The 25,430-nt window shown below is 38.0% G+C and overlaps 2 protein-coding genes across 2 annotated transcripts; both read left to right on the top strand.

The window, feature by feature from the left end:
* Positions 1–124: 124 nt before the first annotated feature.
* On the top strand, positions 125–17,145 carry myo1f (myosin IF). The gene is made up of 28 exons (XM_079349784.1): positions 125–576; positions 5,390–5,518; positions 6,743–6,832; positions 6,946–7,040; positions 7,209–7,296; positions 7,408–7,497; positions 7,853–7,984; positions 8,170–8,304; positions 9,122–9,254; positions 9,732–9,928; positions 10,059–10,139; positions 10,306–10,392; positions 10,555–10,641; positions 11,003–11,170; positions 11,441–11,526; positions 11,610–11,691; positions 11,835–11,941; positions 12,021–12,119; positions 12,207–12,351; positions 12,570–12,684; positions 12,772–12,941; positions 13,110–13,255; positions 13,459–13,605; positions 13,686–13,834; positions 14,017–14,079; positions 14,542–14,749; positions 15,755–15,915; positions 16,032–17,145. Exons 1-28 carry the CDS (start codon positions 574–576, stop codon positions 16,106–16,108), a joined length of 3,270 nt encoding a protein of 1,089 aa, XP_079205910.1. The 5' UTR covers positions 125–573; the 3' UTR covers positions 16,109–17,145.
* Positions 17,146–17,747: 602 nt separating this feature from the next.
* acer1 (alkaline ceramidase 1) lies at positions 17,748–22,928 on the top strand. Its single transcript, XM_079351021.1, has 7 exons — positions 17,748–17,824; positions 19,099–19,211; positions 19,406–19,520; positions 20,196–20,334; positions 21,448–21,585; positions 21,673–21,810; positions 22,129–22,928. The coding sequence occupies exons 1-7, from the start codon at positions 17,818–17,820 to the stop codon at positions 22,304–22,306; spliced, it is 828 nt and encodes a 275-aa protein (XP_079207147.1). The 5' UTR covers positions 17,748–17,817; the 3' UTR covers positions 22,307–22,928.
* The last annotated feature ends 2,502 nt before the right edge of the window (positions 22,929–25,430 follow it).

Genomic DNA, 25,430 nt, shown 5'->3' with positions numbered 1-25,430 from the left:
ACACACAGTGAAGCAACCACAGGCTGGGTGGAGCTGGCAGCTCACAACTGAAACCCCATCATTGGGCAACAGGTTGAACATAATTATTGTTAGTCTGCAGTTGTTGTTGCCATCATCACGATGAATTGGATTGAATAATTGAGCTGTTTGGATGAGGTGATGCTGCATCTTAGGTCATTCTTTCATCCTTGCTCTGATGACAGAAATACAGAAGTGGCAGCTTGACTCTGTGACGCGTGTATGCATTAGTAAGTGTGTGTGTGTGTGTGTGTGTGTGTGTGTGTGCATTTGTGTGTGTGTGTGCATTTGTGTGTGTGTGCTATCTGTGAGCAGTTCTTGTTTCACACTGCATCTGTGGGAGTTTGAGGAAGTAGCTTTTTGAATAGACGCGAGTGGATGTCTTGTAGGTTTGTGCTTGCTGCTGTTGACTTTGACCGTCCTGCTGTGTGTGTGTGAGAGATGGCTGCAATCTGATGAGGTTCACCTGTGGATATTAATCTCACACACACACACACACACACACACACAACCTCTGGCCAGTGGACACCTGAAGAGGAGAGGCCCTCAGGAACAATGGTACGGTACCACACCTTTATTACCTATCTCACTCAACCTTAGCTGAATGTAAGGTACAATCCTAATAAGCTGATGATGCTCGACTTTTCTTGTTCACAAAGACTTGAAGCTTGAGTTTCGAAACTCTCTTCCCTAAAATAGTATTTTTTAAACATTTTCTGTTTCAGAAAGTGATGACTGCTCACAACATTTGTGTTTTTATGTCTTTGTTTTTTATATCTAACAAGCCTGGAGAGGCTTTTTTTATGCCTTAAAATTAGTTTGAACAGAAAAATGATGCCGTCTCTTCAGACAAACTCAGGTCCAGCATCATCACCGGAGGGAGTTTCCTCTTATTTCAAGACTAACCTTTTCAATGAAAGAAGTTCGAGAAAGCATGACACATCATTTGATTTTGATTTATGGTCAGATTTTAGATTAACATTTTTAATTTTTTTTTAAATCAAATGAGATTTTAAGTGTGAACAGGCCATGAGATACACTTTAGAAAATAAGCAGAAAAGAAAACGATCTCAAAAATACTGTCAATTCGATACGCCCTAGGCTGGGGTAATCTCAGTTTCCTCGATGTATCCCTTTCAGCAGTTGGGGCACACATAAATGGGGGCTGCCATATCAAGCTGCAGGCAGTTGCAGGAAGAGAAGCAATAGCATGTACAGAGTTTAAGAGTTTCACAAGAGGCAGAGATGTGATGTTAAAGGGGGAAGTGAACAAGAGGAGCGGCACAACACTTCCTCCTCACACATATGGTGCTCACGCATCCAAAACTCAAATAGTCCTTTAAAATCAGAACATTCACAACATTTCAAATTTGGTAAAAGCTTTTATACAAATCTAAAAAGTAAGTTCAGGATGTTTCACCATCACCAAACAGCTGTTCAACTTTAAACAAAAGACTCACAGGTGAGATGTAGAGGCTGGGGGGGGGAAAGACTTGAAATGCACAGTGATGTTCAGTAACAAAGGCATCATCTTAGGCAGAAACACCTGCTCAAGAGTCAAATCATCTTAAAGGGTCAGCTTATTTTTAATTTCTTTTAAACCGTTCTGAGTTCTCGTTTGATGCAGTGTGGTTTTGAGAGCTCATAATGTGTCAAAACCACAAAATGTGAAAGCAGCTCTTTGTTTGGGACTTGAAATGTTCCTTGACACGTATAGAGTACATTTTGTGCTGTGTAAAAATGATTTGATCCAAAACACACATGTAAATCCATGACACATTAACAGAGCTACAATGTTGAAATAATACACTGAACATGTTTTCTGGGGTGGGAGAAGACAACAACCAAAAAAAAAAGATGCACTTGTTTCTTATGGAGCCAGAAGCAAACATAATTATAATTGTAATCAAAGTTCCTTCATAAAGCAATCGGCCACAGTGTGCTTCACAAGAATACAACATACAGAAAATCTAAATAGTAGCAATAATGTAATTGCAAAGATAGCAATAACAACAACAAACAAAAACAACAACAGCACCAGAGAGCAGTTGTAGAGTGTTTGACCTGAGGGCCTGAGTTGCCTGATAAGGGTGAAGGATTTCAGCCAGATAATCTGGAGCCTGAGCGTGTAGGGATCTGTAAGTGTTGAAATAGGATTCTGAATGTAAGGGGGGCAATAGTGAAGGGATCGAAGTACAGGAGTGATGTGAGACGGTTTGTTTCACCTTGTTATTACTCTGGCTGCAGCGGACTGTACTGAGCGAACAGATGAGTGGGCTTCACTTTTCAAGCCTCCATGTTACTGCTTATTGCAGTCAGAAGCAGAAAATGAGCTGTGAGCTGAGGTCAATACAATTTGGTGCATCAACTGTCCGGGGTGAATAAAGCTCTGTTGGTATTTGTGGCGAGGGCTATCGGTAACTTTATTAGGACATTGAATACAGACAGGACATGTAGGAATTAGAGAGTGGTGAGTAACATATAAAATGTTGAGGGTTGGACTAAAATCTGGGAGAGCCATGAGGACTGGTAGGATGTCTCCTCCTACTACTAAAGCAAACCGATGTATTATAGCAATAAGTATGGTCCTTTACCTGCTTTTTGTAAAGTGTCTTGAGATAACACTTGTTACAACTTGTTGCTAAAACAAATAAAGATTTATTGAGTGATTGATTGATTGCCCCCCCCCCCCAAGAATGTCATCCAAAGCAGCTTGTTAAAACCATATATGAAAACATTCTGCAGTGACCTCTCAGGGCTGTTATAATTATAACAGGAGCAAAAGACAAAATAAATTGATGCAGAATAAAGGACAAGAAAATTCTGTTTCAGGAGGAGATTGAGGCAGATGGATGAGTAAAACACAAAAAACTCCTTCGAGACAAGTCTTGGTGCCTCTTGACTAAACAATATAATGCTGACTTTTTTGTAAATTTTACATCCTAATCTAGATGTTTCGCTAAAACTAAGCAAGTACTGTAGTTTGTTACAGAACTGAGTAAGCTGGAATGTCCCTCAGGATCAATAAAATATCTCTCTGTCTATTTAAGCTGTCACTGTTTGACACTGTATGTGTTCTACATATATATCTGGACATTGTTCATACATGGTGCTGTGTAGAAAATCCTTATGTTGCATGTAGTACAGACGTACTATTAGGATCCAAACTGGTTTGTATTAGGATTAACTAGACCCATTATGTTACTGTCATAACACAAGACATGAACTCCAGCTGATTCAAAAGAAGGAGAGAGGTCATAGTCACGCATCTGCAAGAAACAGCAGAGCTTCCTGAAATCACTATCATACACTTGAAACTGTCTGATCTTGATTTTTGCAGCTTAACACTGCCAGTTTTAGAGTTGTGAATTTAACCCTACTGTGGGTTCAAAAGCAAAGACTGAGGGAGCTTCCAAACAAAATGTAGAAATCTACATTGCTGTGATGTTGTCTAGGTGAGATCGAGTGATATTCTGCATTTGCATAATCAGGGAAAAACCTAGACAGACCCAAACCATGAATTTAACTCAAGGGTAAACTCTTTTGCATGTGAGATCCATAAACTAGAGATCTTTATACTCTAAAGTTCACCAATCTGTTGCCATGAATGCTCACAAGAATCCAAATGTGTATTCCTCCGCCATTTAAAATAGTCCAGAGCAAATCTATTGAAGAAACATTTAATAAAAACTACATTGTTCATTTCTTCAAGGAAATTGTTAGCCCTTAAGAAACTGTTAACTGTATATGTCTGAAGCTTTTCAAACAAAGTTATTTCATAAAGCAGGAACTAATGAGCTGTGGAATCACATAGAGAAGTTGGAAAGTACAGAGAGAAGTCACACAATGCTGTTGGTTCTTCACAAGAAATGTACAGTTTAGATGAAAAGGGTAGAATGAAATAACATTCCTCTAAAGTCTATTTTTAAGGATGTTTTTAGAAGAGAAAGACTGAAAACAGAGACACAGATGGAAAAAAAAACATTTCAAACTGAATGTACATGTTGCTGTTTTTGATTTCAAGGGTTTGAATAAATACGATATGAAATAAGATGCTATTAATAAAGACATATGTGACATACTTTATGGGGCATATATTAAAACTTAATGATCTTAATTGGTTTCTAAATCATACCAAGTTTTCTCTTTCTTATGAATTATTTTAGAAATAAAAGTCTGCCTATCAAGAGAAAACTGGTTCTTTGTAATTCTAGTTTAATAGTTATTGAATTTTTTTCAGTATATATATATATATATATATATATATATATATATATATATATATATATATATATATATATATAAAGAAAGTATTCTTAAAACAGCACAAATAAGGCAAAATAAAATGTTCTGATGTGTGAATTTGGACACAACTTTTCTGTTTATAATAATCATTATTGATTTAAATAGTTTACAATGCCAATAACATTAGAAGAAATGTTTAAAAGTCATACTTTTAAATTCTACATCTCTCTCTTTGTAATATCGTGGTGGGATTTTTTTTTAATGGTTATTGTGAATCCGATGTGCAGCATGAGGAGCAGCTTGTTTGTTGAAGCCCTCAGGCTACAGCTTAACCACAATGCCAATGACAAGACTACACACATCAAACAGAATTGTGTCTTTTAGGGAAAACCAACCCACAGGATGGTTCACCTCAAGGCGCTGTTACTGTTTTTCAAAATCCAAACCTTGAGAACTCAGCTCTGTGAGACACCCTTTAATCGTTTCACAACACAGAAGTGTTTATAGCTTTGCTGTCAGTCGAGGTAGTTTCACAGAGCGACAGCGGTGCTTCTCTAAATGTCCTAAGTTAGAACATTAGCTCACCTCATCTGTGACCTGTTGCCTGACAACCAGCCTCAGCTTCCTTTAGCGACAACCACAATGAGTTACACTTTATTTCAATTGTATATCTAGTTTATTTTTTGTTGTTGCTGTTTGTTTGATCCTTTCTCTGTTCTTTCTTTCACTTCACTTTCATTAATTTTGAGTGTTGATTTCGGAAGTTTTACATAAACTTATAGGAGGATTACTGCACTTTATTTCACAAAAGTTAGGGACTTTATGACCAAGAAGTACAATAAACTAATCAAAATGGAGACATATTCTGTTGTTAAGCTCAGGACAAATGCTGAATTAAAAAGAAAATGTTTCTTTGTTCCAGATTCCTTCCTACCACTGTCTTTTAAAGTCTGTGTGACACGTTTAAAACAAGCTTAATGTAAATAATAAACCTCGAGTAAAATCAGCAGTTATATTTACACTGTTCTTGATGAGAAAATATATGAATACATTACCTTTTTTTAAAGCATCTGAGCAAAGTTTCAATTGTGCTTTCCTCTCTGTGCCTCTCTCTTGTGTGTTCCAGGCAAAGTATCACTGGCAGAGTCAAAATGTGAAGCAGAGCGGCGTGGACGACATGGTCCTGCTGTCCAAGATAACGGAGGAGGCCATCGTGGACAACCTGAAGAAGAGATACATGGACGACTACATCTTTGTATCCTAAAAAACTGACAATAACATAATTTATTTTTTCTTTTTCATGAGTGGGTTGTTTTTTCATTCATGACTAGTTTTTTGTTTTTTTACCTTTATTTAACCATGTAGTTAGCCAATTGAGCCCCTTTCACAAGGGTGACCAGGCCAAGAGGGCAGCAGCACATATCATTGTAAACATCACATATGAAGAGACAGTTTACAAACAATGAGCTAAGAGAAGTTAAGAGAAAACCTTTGGACAGCTGCCATGAATAAAGATTTTAAACATGACCACACTGAAAAGCTCATCATGAGAAAAGCTCATTTGCACATCCCATTAAATTAAGACTCTTTATCCTGCGGGCAGGAAGTCACAAAACTATGAGAGAGGAAGTTTATGTGCCAGCAATGGGTCTTATATCAACCTTTTATCACTATAAATGACCGGAAAAGGGATTTTAAAAACACAAACACGCAGAAAATAGGCCAACCAAAGTGCAGATACAGTCAGTAAAACCAACATTCAACAGCAGAGATACAACGGATTCACTCTTCCTCTTCTGCATTCATGATGTGACTCAAAAGCTCACTTCCTTTTTCTCTGAGCACAGCTTAACTTAAGGAAATACATTTCACGTCAATTAGCAGGCACAGATAAAACACTAAAGCATTAAGTCATATTATATTTAAATATATACATTTGATTGATATATATAATTAGGAACTTTCTATGTTACTGAGGAGCCTTAACATTTAATCATTTTATGTGGATTGGCATCACATGGTCCAAATTGTCACCGCCTTCTGAGAATAAGTCATACCAATTATGGTGAATTTTGGTCACTTCCTTGTGATGACCACATGCGATTTTAAGTGACCTCTCGATTGGAGTCATTAAGTAATTCTCATTGCATCTCTTCTCAGTATTTAGTTTTCATCTTGAATTAAACATCTCTTTGAAGCTATTTGATCAACACAGATTGTGTTGGATTCTGCACAATAAGCACATTTAACTTACTCTCTAAAATGCTCTGTCATGCATCAGTATTACTTCCAGTTTCTTAATAAACCTGTTCAAAGATTTCTTGAAAAAATATATTTTCAGGTCATGCATGTATGTGAAAAAAGGAAGAGAGAATGCATGGTTAATACACTGTGTATGCCAATTGTATTGAGGATTGCTTTATTGAACAGAGTACAGAAAGGTTATTAGTCCATCACGCTCCTTGACTTGTCTGCTCAGACTTACATCGGCTCTGTGCTGATATCAGTCAACCCGTTCAAACAGATGCCCTACTTCACTGACAGAGAGATCGAACTTTACCAGGGAGCTGTGAGTATATGTTTCATCTCTTCCCGTAAATCGGTGGTGTTTGCTGGAGGATTTTGGATCTCTTCAACCTTACTTGACCAGAAAATCTCTTTCTCTATATCATTCTCCTTCAGGCCCAGTATGAGAACCCACCACACATCTACGCTTTGACTGATAACATGTACAGAAACATGATGATAGATGGAGAGAATCAGTGTGTCATCATCAGGTGACAACAGCTGCTCTACTTTGCGTCTCATATTGTCTCTCTACATTACACCTATGTTGGTTCTTCTGTAGTTTTATTTTGTAATGCAACATATTTCATTATCTAATTTTGTGGTTTGAGTCATGTAATGTTTTGTTGTGGGGTTTTTTATCCTATTTTTCATGGCAGCGGTGAGAGCGGTGCTGGAAAGACAGTGGCTGCCAAATACATCATGGGTTACATTTCTAAAGTATCTGGAGGAGGAGCCAAAGTTCAGGTAGAGACAGCATGCAATGACTCAAAGCATCTTTTAAACTTCCTGATGCGTCGGTGTAGCTATTCTTGTAGCACCTCAATTGTGTCACTATGGGTGTTTTTTTTTTTGCAGCATGTAAAAGACATCATCCTACAGTCTAATCCTTTGCTGGAAGCTTTTGGTAACGCCAAGACTGTACGCAACAACAACTCAAGTCGTTTTGTGAGTACCCTGTTTGCTGTTTTTTTCTATTTCCGTATTGTGGTAAATGTGGGTAAATGTGTGCACAGTTTATTTTAAAGCTAATCAAGTGTCAGGTGTTTTAGGGGAGACAATGACTCTTTGATTAAATGATTAAATCAAGGTTTAACTTTACTTTGTAAACTATGTTCACCTATGTAAGCCTTTTGAAAAATGAATATAAATGTTTATTTTTCAAAAGTCTTAGGCAGTGTGTCAGAATGGGTGAAAAATATGGGAAATTCCTCTGCATGACATTGCACAAGTTCATTTTAATGTTTCATCTGATGACAGTGTGTCACCTCTGATTATTGACTTTGATTTTTGTATCTATTAGGGTAAGTACTTTGAGATTCAATTCAGCAGAGGAGGCGAGCCAGATGGAGGCAAAATCTCAAATTTCTTACTGGAGAAGTCGAGAGTGGTGAGCCAGAATGAGAATGAAAGAAATTTCCACATTTACTATCAGGTGAGACACATGCACAGTCAAAGCTGCCTGGCATAACACCTTTAAAATGTGTTATTAGTGTTAGTGTTCATTCCTGATTTAATTGTATGTGGTAACTTACATTTTCATAATATTGAACAATCCCCTATTAATTCCTGAATTAAATCACTTGTAATAGCTCTGCCACTTGCACTGCTGTCTTCCAGATGATAGAGGGTGCCAACGCTCAGCAGAAGGAAGGCCTTGGCATCATGACCCCAGACTACTACTACTACCTCAACCAGTCTGGGACTTACAAAGTGGATGGGACCAATGACAGCAAAGACTTCCAAGAAACTATGGTACACATAAAGCTGGACAAATTCACTTCCTCCACAATGATGATATTTGTCCAAGAAATAGGTTAAAACTTTGTTTTGCCATATAAATAAGAGCTGTTAAGATTTCCTTTAAGTGAATGATGTGTGGCCACAAAAGTGATGTTTGATGCTTAGATTAAGAAAGCAATACTTTGAAAGTCATCTCAAATAACACAGAGAAAATACTAAAGCTGGCATTTTTTTTACTCACTTTCCTTCCTTCACCATGTCTGTTCATTTTATAAGTTTGTTGTGCAAATTCGACAAATTACTTTTCATGCCATAAGGCAAAAGCCACAAAGTGATCATTCTGGGACTTTTATTTTTTTTGGGTGTGTGTGGGGGGTCCACACTGAAGGTCCTGGCCATCTATGGTAGCTGAAATTAATCGTTGCTAAATAATCCTGTTTAGTGGAGGTAGCAATTTTAAACTAGTGGGTGTTAAATAAACTAGCTGATTTAATTGATTTTATGCTTATAAACTATATTGCTATTTTTGCTATTATTACCATAATGATATAATCAGAGTGGGCGTTTCTAAAAGAGAGCCTTTGAACAAGGATAGCTAAGTGTGTTTGCCTGGTTTCTGTAACACATGCAGCATTTTAAGCTAGCTAGGTGTTACTCATTTTACCTGAGATAAGCTAGTTTTTAACATAGAGTGTAGGACATGTGACTATAGTTTATATTTCTCAACAAGGAGGTTTTTGAAGTTGATTGTATTATGAGTTTTAAATGACTACTTTGCTGTGATACAAATTGCTACCTTCACCTTCTGCTCCTGTGTTGATGTCCCCAGGAAGCCATGCAGGTTATTGGGATCCCAGGTGAAATCCAGACTCAGGTGCTGCAGATCATCGCAGGCATCCTTCACCTGGGAAACATCAGTTTCATTGAGGCAGGAAACTATGGCCAGGTGGAGAGCACAGACTGTAAGTGATTAACATGCACATACAGTCACCAGACACACATAGATTTACTCATTCATGCATGCTGTGCACATATTCCCACCTGATGTAGGCTGCAAATTACCAAAGTTCTTTCCAACGGCAAAGAGTTAATCAAAACAAACTATGACAAAGCAGTCCCTTGGTAAAGAGTCCTGCTAATTGATAGAGTCTGTGCACATATACCTTGTTTATTCGTTGCTTTGTCTGCTGCCTTGGGATACCCTGCTCAATAGATAATTGGTGTTTACATGAAGGGTGGCTCTCTATTTTACCATCCCTTAGTCCCCGTGTGGATTTGTACAATTCAAGCAGTACTTTTTTACCTGGAACAATTGCATTTATTGCAGAAAGATAAGGTCAGGTATTCTCTACCTTTTAAGTCATGAACAAATCCTGATTACAAAGACTAATTTTGACATAACTGATGTATTTGCGTTGATAACCAATATCATTTTTCAGTGCTTGCCTTCCCTGCCTATCTGCTGGGCATCGACCAAAACCGCCTGCAGGAAAAGCTAACAAGCAGGAAGATGGACTCAAAGTGGGGAGGGAAGTCTGAGTCCATTGATGTGACCCTAAACCAGGAGCAGGCCACCTACACACGAGACGCCCTGGCTAAAGCCCTCTATGCCCGACTATTTGACTACCTGGTGGAGGTAGTTTAACATTTCCCACAGTAGCAACTCAACAAATGAGGAAATATGCTGTTTTTGTTTATCAATTGCTTAAGGTCTCAAAAATCAGCTGTCTTTTTTTCTTCTGCCCCTCTCTGTCTGTTTTCTCCAGGCCATAAATAAAGCCATCCAAAAACCATATGAAGAATTCAGCATCGGAGTCCTTGACATATATGGCTTTGAGATTTTCCAGGTATGTCCTCTTACAATTTACATTACGATAATATTCACAAACAGCCGCTAAAATATCAGATGCTTATTTTACACATGGTACAGTTGAGCAGGTTTTTATGATACTGCTCTCTGATCATGTCCCTTGGTAATAATCTGAAATCGACTGGATTTGTTCTTCTCTGCAGAGGAATGGCTTTGAACAATTCTGCATCAACTTTGTCAACGAGAAACTGCAGCAGATCTTTATTGAACTGACTCTAAAGGCTGAGCAGGTATAGTTACAGTAAAATGAACAATTTTGCAAATACCGCAATATCTCTTAACATTATTTTATTGTCTCGTAACCTTTACACTATGTTGTAAATATCTGTTTTTATAAAGAAAAGAGGTGAGCATTTATTTCATTCAATCTAAAAATGTGTATTTTCTTACAGGAAGAATATGTTCAAGAGGGCATCAAGTGGACCCCCATCGAGTATTTTAACAACAAGATTGTGTGCGACCTCATTGAAAATAAATTGGTGAGCTTGTAACTGTAAATCTTTTGCAACCAAAATAAAAAACAGGAATTATACCGATAAAGTTTGAATGGTGTTCTTCACCGGTCCTCAAAAGTAAAGAATCACGCCAGGGAAATATTGATACAACAGAATACATTTGATCTTTTTTGATGACTCTGATGTTTTTTGAATTTATATGTAGTTTTAAAAACCTGAAACAGGAAATGTGTTATTTTATCATCTACTCAGCATCAAATAATGACCCTAGACCAAATGTTTTATGGAGGATCTTTTTCTATTTCTTTGACACTTTTAAATTTGTCAAATCTGTCACAGACATTTAATGTGTGCAGCTTAAGACATCCGTGTTTTGTTTCTGCAGAATCCTCCTGGTGTAATGAGTGTCCTGGATGATGTGTGCGCCACCATGCATGCCAAAGGAGAGGGTGCGGATGGCACTTTGCTGCAGAAACTGCAGGCAGCTGTGGGAACACATGAACATTTCAACAGCTGGAACTCTGGCTTTGTCATACATCACTACGCTGGAAAGGTGGGAATGTGACATGAATCAAACTCACTCTCCAGTAGCAGAAATACTCCTCTTTGACGTGTGAAATTTGTTTAAAACGGTACGGCTGCGTTTTATGAGGCTTGTTGCCATGCTTTTTAAGAACTGATCTGTTGTTGTTGCATGAACACAGTACAGAGCCCGCACATTGGTTTTAATATTTGAAAGCAAATAACCTCACAACGGTTTTTTCAAGAATGGTTGCACGGCATGGTAAAGGCAACACAGCAGTAATATGTGGTGTCGTCTCAGGTGTCATATGATATCAACGGCTTCTGTGAGAGAAACAGAGATGTGCTCTTCCCAGACCTCATTGAGCTCATGCAGAGCAGCGAATAGTAAGTCTCTTGCGGCTACTTGATGTTTTCACTTACAGCATGGTAATTAAAGAAATGTAGTGGAAAAATATGTGTCTCTTCAGTGACTTCATCAGAAGCTTGTTCCCTGAAAACCTGAACACAGACAAGAAAAGCAGGCCAACCACTGCCAGCTCTAAGATCAAGGTGAACTCTTAAACATCAACTAAAAATATTAGCTCCTTTGATCAAGCTTCTGTGTTTTGCCTTTATAAGTTTGGAGCTTAACAGAAAGAAAAATGTAGTTTTCTTGTAACAATGTCTTGATTGCTCATTGGTGTTTCCTACAGAAACAAGCTAATGATTTGGTGAACACACTGATGAAATGCACTCCTCATTATATCCGCTGTATCAAGCCTAATGAGACTAAAAGACCTAAAGACTGGGAGGAGAGCAGGTAAGCATTCTCACTTCAATAAACATAAACATATACTAACATATAGCAAACACTCCCAATGAGTATTCTATTCTTTTAGAGCGAAGCACCAGGTAGAATACCTGGGACTACGAGAAAACATTCGCGTAAGAAGGGCTGGATTTGCGTACCGCAGAGTCTTCAATAAGTTTCTGATGAGGTGAGTTCATTTCTGAATGTAGAATACAGCTCAAAGGAAGCTTAAAGTGCCTTTAAGATGATGTGTATGTACTTTTCGTTTATCCAGGTATGCCATCCTGACAGCTGAGACATGGCCATGTTGGAGAGGTCCAGAGCAGCAGGGGGTCCTTCACCTCCTCCGCTCTGTCAACATGGATAACGATCAGTACCAGATGGGACGCTCCAAAGTCTTTGTGAAGAATCCTGAATCGGTAAGAAACTTTGTGTGGGTTTTTAGTGTTTTGCATCTAAAATAATCAGTGGGGGAATTATATGTACTCTACTTAATCTGACTCTTTTTTGCTTCTTTAAATTCCTGCCCCTCTACAATTTAAACAGAAATACTTAAAATATTTCTGCAATACCATTATGTATTTACTCATGTTAAAAAATAAATGTTTTACTCTTTTCTTGTGTTATATGCTTATAGCTTTTCCTGCTTGAGGAGATGAGGGAGCGGAAGTTTGACACATTCGCTAGAATCATCCAGAAATCCTGGAGAAGATTTATTGCAAGGAAGAAGTATGAACAGATGAGAGAGGAGGGTGAGTAATGAAGCAGAAAAAAATGTACTCCCTGAAGTGTATATCGGAAGCTGTGACTCTAAATATTTGTCAATCCTTGCAACACAGCCTCAGACATCCTGTACAACTCGAAGGAGCGGAGGAAAAACAGCATCAACAGAAACTTTGTCGGGGACTACCTTGGTCTGGAACAGAAGCCGGAGCTGAGACAGTTTCTGTCCAAGAGGGAGCGCATCGACTTTGCCGACTCAGTCAACAAGTTTGATCGCAGGTTCAAGGTAAAACCTAAAGAAGCCTTTTTACTTTGACTCGGAGACTTTTCTTCAGTTTTACCAACAATAATGTTAGATATGTCCAAGTGTAACCTCTTCTCCAAAGCCACCCACTCTTCTTCTCCTTTCTGGAATTGCTCACGGTTCTCACTTCTTTTTTTTCCTACAACCCAGTCTATCAAGAGGGATATGATCCTGACCCCAAAGGGCATCTACTTGATTGGTCGAGAGAAGGTGAAAAAAGGACCTGAGAAAGGAGAGATAAAGGAGGTGCTGAAAAGAAAACTGGAGTTCACAAGCATCAGTGGTGTGTCCCTCAGGTAGTCCTCCAGTTGATCAACACCATACTTGCTGATAGCAACATTAGTGGCTAGCGTGATACTTTTGATGAGCAACATCTGAATCTAAAGCTGCTGTTAAAACTATTACAAATATGGAAATACACTAATATCCATGAAAAATTAAACTTATTTTCATTACTTCTCAGGCTAAAAACAATAATCTTTTGTTTGTTTTTATTCAGTACGAGGCAGGATGATTTCTTCATCATACACGAGGCCCAATACGACAGTCTGCTGGAGTCAAACTTTAAGACAGAGTTCCTCAGCTTGCTCTCTAAACGCTATGAGGAAGTGATCAAGAGAAAACTGACAATATCCTTCACTGACAGGTAGAGGTCACTAAAACACATTGAGACATGAGAAATCCCATCAACACAACCGCTGACATGCTTGATTTTTTCATCCTCAGACTGGAGTTCAGGGTGAAAAAGGAGGGCTGGGGCGGAGGAGGCTCCAGGGTGGTGGTGGTTCAGAGGGGTCAAGGGGACCTGGCCCAGCTCAAACCTGGAGGGAAGACCCTCACAATCACAGTGGGGGACGGTCTACCAAAATCCTCCAGTAAGTTCAAAAGCAGACTTGTAACAGCTAAGCTTTAATGTACAGAGGAGCATGACAAAACTAACAAAATAATATTTAATAAAATAAAAAATACAGATTAAGTGAAGGGTAACAAAGACTAAAAGATGTTACTATTCTGTCTGTTTCTTTATGTGAATGTAACTAATGCTGCATTTACTCAGAGCCAACCAGGAAAAGTGCTGCACAGTCCTACAGTGGAGGGAGAAACAATGTTGGCAGCAGAGGTAAACTCACACTTTCTAACTTTCTGCAGCTCCTTCCTTCCATGTGGTGTTCAGCCTATTTGTCTTCACCATCAATAATGAAAGTCATTGCTTAGATGTTGTAGTTCAACACAGTTTTGCATGTACTTTATGTACTTTATTGCTAATTCAAAGTGCAATCTTTAGAAACAGGACGTATTGTTTTATTGTACTTTATTGATTGACTAAGGGGAAAATAGGTGTTTACACTCTGATTAACACGCAAGACACATAGGCTGAAATACACACACATGACCGAGAGACAGGGCTCCGGAGCATTCTTCCCCTTGATTAGCCCCCGGGGGACAAATAAAGTTCTTTTGATTTAATTAAATTAATATAATAAAGAGTACAGTCTAGACCAGAATGATTGATCGAAAGATGCATCTGTCCTAAAGCAAGGCAGTTTTATCTTTACTTTTACTCCACTTTCCCTCTCCACAGGGCACCAGAATGGAGCTGCCAAGTTTTCCAGAGCACCTCACAACAAAACATCAGACATCACATACTCCTCCCCACACAAACAGGGCCGACCACCCAGCACAGCTCCGCCCAAACTGGGCTCCCAGAAAGCCCCCCGAGTCCCAGCCCACAACCAGCACAACCAGGGGAACCTGGACTTTCTTAATGTACCTGACCAGGGCATGTCTGGGTAAGAACCACCACCTTCCTCTCCTGAGACTTGAACAACAGGGAGGGATTACGTCTGAGCTGATCTGATTAGTCATGAAAAAAATCAATGCATACTATCCTGCTGAGTTTAAGGCATGTCAAGGTGGGGCTCAATGCTCCAGCAAATACATGAATTTCAGAGTGAGAGCGATAAACCTGTTTTGAACAGCTGACATCCAGTCCGTTCACTGGTTTCTGTCATGGCTTGGCTTTGTTTTAGTCAAACTGGTTTGATAGTATTTCCATCTAAAGAAGTCAATAGGTGCAAGACACAATCATTATTCAAATACTGGGCAACTGGCACACACATGAATTCAGGTTGTTGCACTTCTACAGGAAAAATATGTATTTTGTATGGGGATGTAGACAGTGATTGGCGAGAGCCAATTTTAGATACCTTGAAAACATTTCTAACAAGCATTACATTTGAGGCAAACTGTGGCCAAGAGTATTAAAAATGAGGATCTCAGTTTTTCACTCTTTCTCAGCCTATGTTTTGATAAGCTGCCACTAATGGTGTGTATTTGGACTGCACAGACAGAGATCCAATCTAAGAGCTATAACAAACACAACTTCAGGAGTAGTGAGCTGTTGGACATCTGGCCACGTCTTCCTTTCCTGTGTGTTGCACTTTTGACAGTCTGACTAGAAAATGGAGAATAGACAATGGTGTTAGAGTTGAGAGACAGTGTATGCTTAATTTTGGTTCCACTTGTATGTGGGTATCTACTTACACACATCAATAGAAGAAAAAGGCTTAAGAAGATTGGAAGCCAATGAGTTCTGGGGTTGTATTACAGCCAGTATGTAGTTCAGTGGGCTTCTCTTTTGCTCTCCACAAAGGCTCAGTTCTGACTGTGTCTTCATCTGAGTGTATCATTTGTTTCCTACTTCTCTGAGGCCATTTAGCTTCAAATCAACTTTATTAGTTGCTCTTGTTATTAGCTTCTCTCATCCCGTTGTCTTTTATCTCTCTTTGTTGCAGGAAGCAGAGGAAAAGGAGCATCAGTCACAGACCTCCTCCTGCTCCTAAACCACAGTCTCGACCACAGGGGCCCCGCTGCCGGGCGATATATCAGTACGTGGGCCAGGACACGGACGAGATCAGCTTTGATGTCAATGAGGTGTTTGACCTCGTCAAAGAAGGTGTGTGGTTGAAACAGAACAAGATGGAAAGGGACTAAAGAAATATAACCAATGTAATTGCTCTGAAATATCCCACAGTGGTTTATGATTTATGTCTTTGCATTTTGTCCCTTTAGATCCGACAGGCTGGTGGACAGGGAGGATTCGAGGAAGGGAAGGTCTATTTCCTGGTAATTATGTGGAGAAGATTTAATCAGGACTCAATCTTAACTTGTGGAGCTTCACTGGGAAGATTTTTTTTAAAGCAGCAGATACTGTATGTTAAAGAACCCATGTTCGTGGTAGTGTGGTAAATCTTCAGCCATAGTGGAAACAGGGCTGGTAAAGGTTGGAACACGTTGTTATTCAGGCTACATATAATTTGTTCTGCATGGTGACAGACATAGTTTCTTTAAACATAAATCCACCGTAAAGAGCTGCTCAGGTTTCATCTCTCTGTTGTCGTCCCACGGTCCTTTGTCTTAAATGACATAGCAACAAGGTTTAAACCTTGACTCGGTCTCCAACAACACCTTTCTTCAGGGTGTGTAAAGGGTCAAAAAAAAATCTTTAAAGACAGTGGCAATAAAAATTCATAACTCTTTCTTCTGTACAAAGTATGTTTTACAGTTCCATTCATAGTAACATTCACAAAACAGATGAGATGATGAAAGCCCCAACAATTGTTTTGTGTTGAAGGTACCTTGATAGTGCTTCAGTTCTTGAAATGACTTTACAAGAAAAGACTTCAATGTAGTGCATCCTGCTGTCTCCACTATTAACATTTTCCTGAAGCTTTTCTACATGTCTAGAGCTCAGTATTCGTGATTGAGACTTAAGATTAAAATCAAGTAAATTCATGCATTTTTAAATATATTGAATATGTAAAAAGTGAACTTGACTTTTACATTTTCACTGAAAACGAATGTGCTTCATTTAATCAAAGCCAATAATAAGACAACTTCTGGTTTTTCTTAAAAGGTATATTTCTTATATTATTGGTTGGATAAGTTTCTCGTACATTGATTTCATCTCAGTAAAAGAATAAAAATATATTTTCATATTTTACCTCAAGAACTTTTGCACTGGTTTAAACTGTTCCATCAGTAAATTATAAAAGATGACGAAAGGCGTGACTAATTACTTTTACATTTGATTCATTTCTACCAATGTTGTATTCTTTTAATTTCAAGTTCATTTTGTATAATGTATGTCAGTATTCACTGAGTTTTGTTTAATAAAATTTTTTAACTTTTTATCAAAATGGCTTTGTTTTTTTTAAAGTATTCTCTATGTAAACAAAGGTAATATGAGGACAATAATAAACAATAGCTGAAACATTAAACAATAAGAAGTCGACATCCGTGCCGTTAATAAATTAATCTAATTCTCGCACAGACATACACACTCACACACACACACACACTCACACACACACACGCGCGCGCGCGCGCACACACACACACACTCACACACACACACACACACACACACACACACACACACACACACACACACACCACTCAGTGTATTTGCATCGCTTGTGTTGGCCTGGCTCAGCGGAGGCAGATGGACTGGTTGAGTCTCTTCCAGAGAGGACCTGAGATTTCACAGAGAAGTCCAGCAGCTCCCTCTAACACCTGTTTCTGTTCTCACTAAAAAGGTTTTGTTTTTTTACTTCCATTATAGTTTTGTCTTGTAATGTTAACTGTGATAAAGCTACACGGGGAGTCCATTCTTGTGTGTGTCATGTATTGGCACCGAGACACGAAACCGTTCAGCAACGTTATTAGTGACGTCACGGCCTCGCGCAAAAGGATCGGGAGGATTTCCATGCCCCTCCCCCGCCCGTTAAATCCACCTGTTGTATCACCTGCAGCAGAGCAACACTGAGGGACAGGAGGCTGGGACCGCTGCTGCAGCATGGGAGGTAGGATTCAGTCATTTCTAAAAGCAGTCACCTTAGGTTTATAGCAAAACAAAAGGATATATTAACGCTTTTACGTGTTTTTTTTTTTTTTTACTAGAAAGGGAGTAAAACTGTCTGTTTCACAAGAAATCACGAGAACAATCTTTTTTTTCCCTATGAATGAATAAATAGTGAGTTTTAATGTCCTTAACTTATTACATGATATACATAGTCTAATAATCCAGTAATAGTGTAAGCTATTTTAAATTTATCATCTTGTAATCACAATCAAACAGTCATATCTACTGTATTTATAAATAGGCCACTGAGTACACTCAGTAGCCACTTGTGCAATGTATCATAATGTTAAGTTGTTGGCAACAACTGTTTTTAGGGACATTTAGTAGCTTGTGTTGATTTTTAAGGTTGTTCTGAACTACATAATAATGACAGGTGTTTCTTAATTTTCTATATTATCTAAAAATACAAAATTAATTCAATAGTTAGTTTGAACCAAGTATTCCAATTGGACAGGAGAAATTTCATGTATGCTGATGTAGTGTACAACAACACTGACTTTTGAAAATGTGTATCACTCTACCTAAGCCAGTTGTTCTGAATACTGCAAGTTAACATTACAGCAGACACATTTCTTCCTGGATAATCTGGTTTTATGAATCACTGAACAGACTTGTTTTACTTATGATAAACATTATCTCTGCACCTCATTACTGATGCCTCTTTCGTTCCCACATGTTAGTGATGAATGGACACACAAATCTGCTCTGACCACTTGCAAATAACAGTGTGGACACTTTCACAAAGCTCTCATTTGAGAATCAAATCTGGTTGAACAAAGACTGAAACTCAAAATAACTCATCCTCTGCTTCCATTTGGCTTTTTAGCATTCAGTCTGTCTTTGGCAAGTTTTGACTCAAAGGCAGTCTAATATACCAAGTAACTTTCTCTTCTTTTTTTTTCAATTCTTACTTTTCAATATTTAGGTTGATCTTAGCATTTGCATTATTCTCAAGATAAAAAATCTAAAACCATGAATGTAAACACTTTAGAGAAAGGGCGTAAAGCCACATTTGAACACAAAGATAAACTCTGTAGAGAGTTGAAACATTTCTATAAACCATGTGTACGAACACTCTACCTGGCCTCTTGTACATGTAAAACCATTTCCTCTGCTAGTTAAAAACATAATATGTCTGTCAAATTGTGTGTGCACCAAGTTCTTGCCTGACTGGAAATCGGTTGTTATTGTTTCCCTTTTTTTTTTGTCTGACAGGTTTCTACTCCAGTGAAAAGATGGCAGGAATTTTCTCTTATGAGAGTTCAGAAGTCGACTGGTGTGAAGACAACTACAAACACTCAGAAAATGTAGTGGAATACTTTAACACGGTACGTTCTGGATCTCAACAATGTAAAATTCATAATGTACCATTCAGAAAGCATTCATGTTTACAGAGAAGCCTCCAGCTACAATTTTTTGGGTCATTTTTGAATATTTCAGAAATGTTTACCATCCATATTCTCCCAAGAGAGGGTTGGCTGGATTGTGTTGTTGTTTTGACTGATTTATTTTGTTCTTGCAGATGAGCAGCTTCTTTTTCTTCATTATATCTCCCATCATGCTCTACCTCCTTCACCCTTATGCCAAAGAGAGGAACCTAGCGATTCATCTGGTTTGGATCATGATGATATTTGTAGGTCAGTAAATACAGGTTTTTTTTCTAATTCAAAATGTCATGTTTTTCTTTATCTATATTCTTCATTTATTGTTCCGGCGTTTTTGTTTCAGTTTTGATTTGAGAAGATCACTGTGTTGTCAGGACACATCATTACCATGCAATGAACTTAGTTGAATGTTCATGCAGAGTCTAAGTGGTCCTGAAATGGATCCCTGAGGCACCAGGATTTTTTTATTTTTTTTTATCAAGCAGAGAACAACCTTAAGTGATCAAAAGATGTTGGTTTCTGGCTTCAAAATAGGTTACGTTTAACAATGCTAACTGAATGTGTGGACTGTTTGGTTGCATAAGCAACATAAGCAACAACACCTTACAATGTAATAATAGAATCTGCATTTTCGCAACTTTATCAAACAAGCATTTATTCTTGTTGAAGCCAAATGGAGCAAACACATGTCATCAGTTTATAATACAATTGAAAGAGGAAACTTCCTTGCCCAAATTGGAAACATCATTTTTTCGTGTAAAATAAATAGTAAAGTTGAGAGGAAAGTTTGGCTGGATTAAAAAGTGTTACACTTTTATTCCCAATGACAGACTGCATTCTGCATTGTCTCCCACACTCAGTCTTTTTTATTTAGTGTAGTGAAAACATTAATGATGTAACATTCAAAAACTTCTCTATTGTTTGCAGGGCTCTTCTCAGCATACTTTCACATGACACTCAGTTTTGTTGGACAGATGTTGGATGAGCTGTCTATCCTTTGGGTTTTGGCGATGGGATATTCTGTTTGGTTTCCCCGCAGGCTCTTCCCTTCTTTCATAAAAGACAGGTAAAGATTTTGTCTTTTTTCAGTGTTTACTCACAGGCGAGTGTGTTGCTAAGGGCACAAAGACAGCCCAATAATCTACTGCTACTCTGAAAGCAAACCTGTACTGGTTGTGGAGCCTGTCTGGCAGCTCCAACCGGAGTCATTGTCACAGAGACACAACATGGTGTTGCTGTCTTCAGTTGAACGTGACAGAGGGGCTCCCACTATTGTGAAAGATTGGAGCTCTACCTAAACTGTTTAAATATTTAACTATAAGGTAGGAAGAGGACTCATTAAAATTAGATGAGCCCCTGAAAAGAATTCCTCCTCCCTGACTCAGTATCCTAAGGTTGATTTTCCAGTTTTCCAAATGAGATAGACCTGAATAATGGAAGGTTTACAGTACAGCAAAGCAAGCAGTGAAGCTGCTTTATTATCTTTTCGATCTGAAATATGTTCTTTGCCACTCCTTTGATGACACTTTGATACAACCAATTGCCAAGACTATACATCTGCAGCCCCGGAGCAGGAGCCCTTGGTACCTGACAAAAGCCTTTGGCATACACATAACATTGATGAAAAGGCAAAAAGTATCATAATAGCGTCAGGTGCTGTTGGTTTGCACAGAGAACCCTGTTTTTTTTTCATAGACCTTTATAGCACCCACATGCACAATAAAGCAGAAAAGTGAAGATTAGACGGATGGATGTGTAAATAAGTAATGTTTTGCTTACAAATTCAACATATAAAAAATACATAATATGTCAGTCATATTTTCACAACTTTCTGCTGCCCCCTAACGGCCAAGCCAGAAAGCAAACGATTGTTAATGAAAGCGAGTAGAGTTTTGTTCTGTCCGAAAGCTTTGGACAGGAGTCAGACAGCTTCTTTTTATATCAACTATAACAACCACTTTATTTATATAGTGCTTAACACAGTGCTTTGACACATTGTAAAGACAAAAACAAGAAAAAGATCAAAGCAAACTAAACCTAACACAGAATAACATAAACAACAGCAAGAATATAGCAAATGCAAAATAATTTGAATAATAAAAGACAATACAACAGAAAGGATCCATCTGTCTGTCCATGAGCCTGTACTATTGCATCAATGCTACATCTTCTATCACAGGTCCACATTTTCAAGCCTCGTCCTGGTGATAACATTGATCAGCACATTGTCATCATTTGTCAAACCGACAGCCAATGCCTACGCCTTAAATTGCTTCGGCCTCCATCTGCTATATGTCCTGGTTACCGAGGTGAGATGGTAAGAAAAGTCACGTGTTTGAGAATCTGTTCACTGTTTAGTTGCAGTTTGGGTTTGTTTTAATAGCCAGTTCTTTATGATTCACAGTTGTAATGACCAGAAGGTCTTGCGACTGGCCAAGCTGTCTGTGGCTTTGTGGGTGCTAGCAATCACCTGCTGGATAAGTGACCGCTTTGGCTGCAGCTTCTGGCAGAGGCTGAACTTCTGCTACCTGCATGGTATCTGGTAAGATATGGTTTCCTTATACGTTTGCACGTGTATATCAGGCCTGTTTGAGTTATGTCCCAACTGAGTGATAAAAATGAAAGTTGTACTGAGAGTTTAAAATATGTCTTGTAGCAGCTAACCAGTCAGCACTGATCAGTAATAAATCAATGAGATACAATCTGGAGAGATTGGAGAACTCATTATTCATTCACTATCCCAGTCCAAATTATTCACGTTGCAAACGGGGGTTCATGCAAAAGATATGAGTTTAAATTTGTACAATTTTAAAGGTTTGTTTTTGGAGCAATACTGAACTGCAATATCTGTATCCTTCAGGCACATACTTATTGTGATGGCAGTGGCCTACGGCAGCACTCTGATCGCGTACCTGGATGCCAACTATGAGATACCATACTCTCTGCCTGGACTGCAGTACTGGCCCTGTGATAAATGGGCTGTTGGATTACCTCACATTGTCCTTAAGGGCACCCCCAAAACACAAAAACGGTGTTAACAGACTTGAAGATATTTTAGCTGTGGCAGGACATTTCGTTTAGAGTGCCCCGTTTGTACAGTAGTTTATAAATGGAGAACCCTCCAAAGGAATTCATAGTGTGACATTGACACAGGACCATTTCCTTACCTCAGAGACACAATCTATAAAATAGGCTCCTCTCCTGCTTCAATTGATGGAAACATGTTTTAACACAGATCAACACTTAAAAACAACAACATGTGGCCTATGGCTGTGTTGTGATCCTGGTTAAGGATTTCTTTTTTTACCAAATCCATGGATTACTAAATGGGCCTAACAGTAACAAGCTGTGTAGCGCACGTGTCGACTTATGCTTGAACACAATCTGATCATGAGTCCTGAAGTCAAAATACATAAAAACATAAAAGTATTTACTTGTTACGGAGAGTCACGCTGTTAAGCGGCATGAAAACCTGGCGAATGAGAAGAGGATGAGGCGGGATACAGGATATTGTTTAAATATGGGACAGACAAAGGGAGGTGACGTCAATCTGACATATGCTGGAAAAATGTAGTTAAAGTCTTGCACCAAGGCACTATTGCTTTAAAATACAAAAAAAGAGAAGAAGATACGATTAAATACGTAGGTTATACAGTATATAAAAAAATTTGATTCTATCCACACTTTGTTTTCATTCTGTTCTTGTTTGTGTATGTCAGTGCCTTGAGGATTATTGTCATACAGTATAATCTAATACATAATTAAAAACACGTTTATACCAATGCAATGTATACATTCAGTTGGGAATACTAAAATATCTATGCACAGTTTAAATAATACATTATTTAAAAATGCAAATAATGCATTGTGTTTCTATTTATAATTGTTAACTGACATGACTGAGAAAACAAGAGTGTAAGTTTATTTTTGTATTTTAGAGAGCTTGTCTTTGACTTTCAAGCTTCCTTTTCAATAGAAACAAATTGATGTGATTTATTTCAAGTTGCAAATGCATGTTTGATTCATTACATGGCAGATTATAATGATGTCCTGTATGTTTTCTAAACATGAACTTGTTGAATTTCTGTGAAGTTTCTTTCAGTAAAACATTACAGTGTTGGTTTATGGAGTTAAAACACCTCCCTTATATGATAATTTCATTAAAGTCTCAACTGTGTAAGTTGAGTTTGGCTAATGTTTGGACTCATACTTGTTATAGCTATGTCACATTATGATAATATGTGAGAATAAAAAGTGCAGTATAGTATCAATCAACACCCTTTAATTTTCCTGTCTATTTCAAAAGGAAAATGTTTTGTTTCATTCAGGAGCTCTGAATGAAAATGACGAATGATTATGAATAAAGAATTGTCTCATGAAATCTGATTGAAATGTTCACATTATAGCATTCATCAAAAAGTGTAATATTCTTTCAATGTATAGCAAAGACCGTCAGCATTCAAAAACAATACAATAAACATAATCTTTTCTTCATTAAAACAAACTTTTGTTGTAGACATGTTGTTGTGAATTATGTGTGTTGTAAAAAAAGTTCCTTTTTTTCGTCATATATTTCTCTGTAGCCTATGGCGGATATGTCACTGCATTTTTACAGCCCTAAGATTTAGAAAGATCTTGACTTCAGGTAAATATTGTCTACCTTCACATGATCTTTCCTGAAGAATACAACACATATAACAATAGCTCTTTGGTATAAAAGAAAAGAAGCAAAAACCCTTTGTCTTCTACACTTTATAGTTCAATAGTGACCTCATGTGGTAATTTAGTTAAAGAAAACATTTAGTATTAAATGAGGACCGACAGATAGTAATTTAAATACCAACAAATGAAACTTGTTAGCGCTGTGTCTGAATACACTAAAGTCAAAGTTTCATATCTCATTTTAAGTCTGGGTATGTAGATAAGTGATCCCCAACCTATGCAAAAGCTGGATGAGCCATGAGTATCGTTGTAGATTTTCTCATCTTTTTCTCTTGGTTGGCCATGTCGGCAAGTTTTGGAAAATGTTTCCCATATATCTCTGTCAAAAACCTGTGAATCATAGCATCATTTTGTATTCCTCTTGCTACCTATAGTACGATTCAACAGTTTATATCTCAATAAAAACAAAACATATACCTCCTGTCTGACAGCCAGGTGGGACTTCTTTCACTTGGATTTGACTGAGAAGTAGACCGGATTAGTTTTTGAGCAGCAGGGAGGAAGAGGAGGCACGACTAAACCGATGAGAGTGGTGACCTTCTGTCCCGTAGTTGAGGCCTGATAATCTCACATCAAAGAGACCTGACTGCAAAGGGCCCTCCTCACTCTCTGACTTTGTATAAAGGAGATGCATACGCCTAAGAGAGAAATTTGTTCATAGGCGTATGTACTGTCAGCCTTCAAAGCTCAAACAGAAAGTGAAAGATTATGTATGTAAAATGCTTTGCAAAATGAAGTTGTGTAGTCATACATAGGCTTTACCAAACCGGCCTGTAACTTAACAACTATATTGGCCTTGCTAGTGAGTTATATCACTAAAGAATAGATGTGTATCTTCATTTCAGCTGTGATATAAAAACAGTCAATACCCGTGATTTGTAACAAATGTTAAACATCTGTGACTCACTACAAAGAGAGTTGTTTAGCAGGGTGGAGAGGCAGTGCTTCCAGATGCTGCGTGCCCTGAGTGGTTGACTTGAGCTTGTTCCAGACTGACATTAACCAGACGTGTGTGCAGATGGGGATCTGAATAAGTTTTACTGGACAAGCCTGTGCACAGAAAAGCAGTTTGGCTGAGTTTTTTTTTACTTCTGCAATGGCCTATTATACTTGGGACAATTTTCAGTAAGAAAGTAATACATTTTCAATGATAGCATTGAATATAAATTGTATTAATATCCTAAAATATCCATGTCCGTTTTTTTCATTGATAGTCTATACGGTCTTATCTTTAAGATTAAGAATTTGCTTTTTTCTAATTTTTTTTTAATCATTTGCGATGAGTTATAATGCAGCAAGGAAAATGCACTTGACACTGAACATGATTCTGGATCAGGTTTCTTTCTTTTAAATTCTGGATAAGTTTTAGAACATTTGCTTCACTGATTAACTGATTTAGATTGTTGTGTGTGTGTGTGTGTGTGTGTGTGTGTGTGTGTG

This window comes from Symphodus melops, assembly GCF_947650265.1.
Source record: "Symphodus melops genome assembly, chromosome: 8".
NCBI classification, from domain to species: domain Eukaryota; kingdom Metazoa; phylum Chordata; class Actinopteri; order Labriformes; family Labridae; genus Symphodus; species Symphodus melops.
The sequence above is the reverse complement of the archived record's forward strand: the minus strand, read 5'-3'. Positions and strand labels throughout refer to the sequence as shown.

Excerpts from the sequence above, each read along its gene's own strand:
- myo1f (XM_079349784.1), top strand. Across the intron at positions 11,527-11,609 it reads CTCATGCAGAGCAGCGAATA|TGACTTCATCAGAAGCTTGT; the intron begins GTAAGTCTCTTG and ends GTGTCTCTTCAG. Across the intron at positions 11,692-11,834 it reads CTGCCAGCTCTAAGATCAAG|AAACAAGCTAATGATTTGGT; the intron begins GTGAACTCTTAA and ends TGTTTCCTACAG.
- acer1 (XM_079351021.1), top strand. Across the intron at positions 19,212-19,405 it reads TAGTGGAATACTTTAACACG|ATGAGCAGCTTCTTTTTCTT; the intron begins GTACGTTCTGGA and ends TTGTTCTTGCAG. Across the intron at positions 21,586-21,672 it reads CTGGTTACCGAGGTGAGATG|TTGTAATGACCAGAAGGTCT; the intron begins GTAAGAAAAGTC and ends TATGATTCACAG.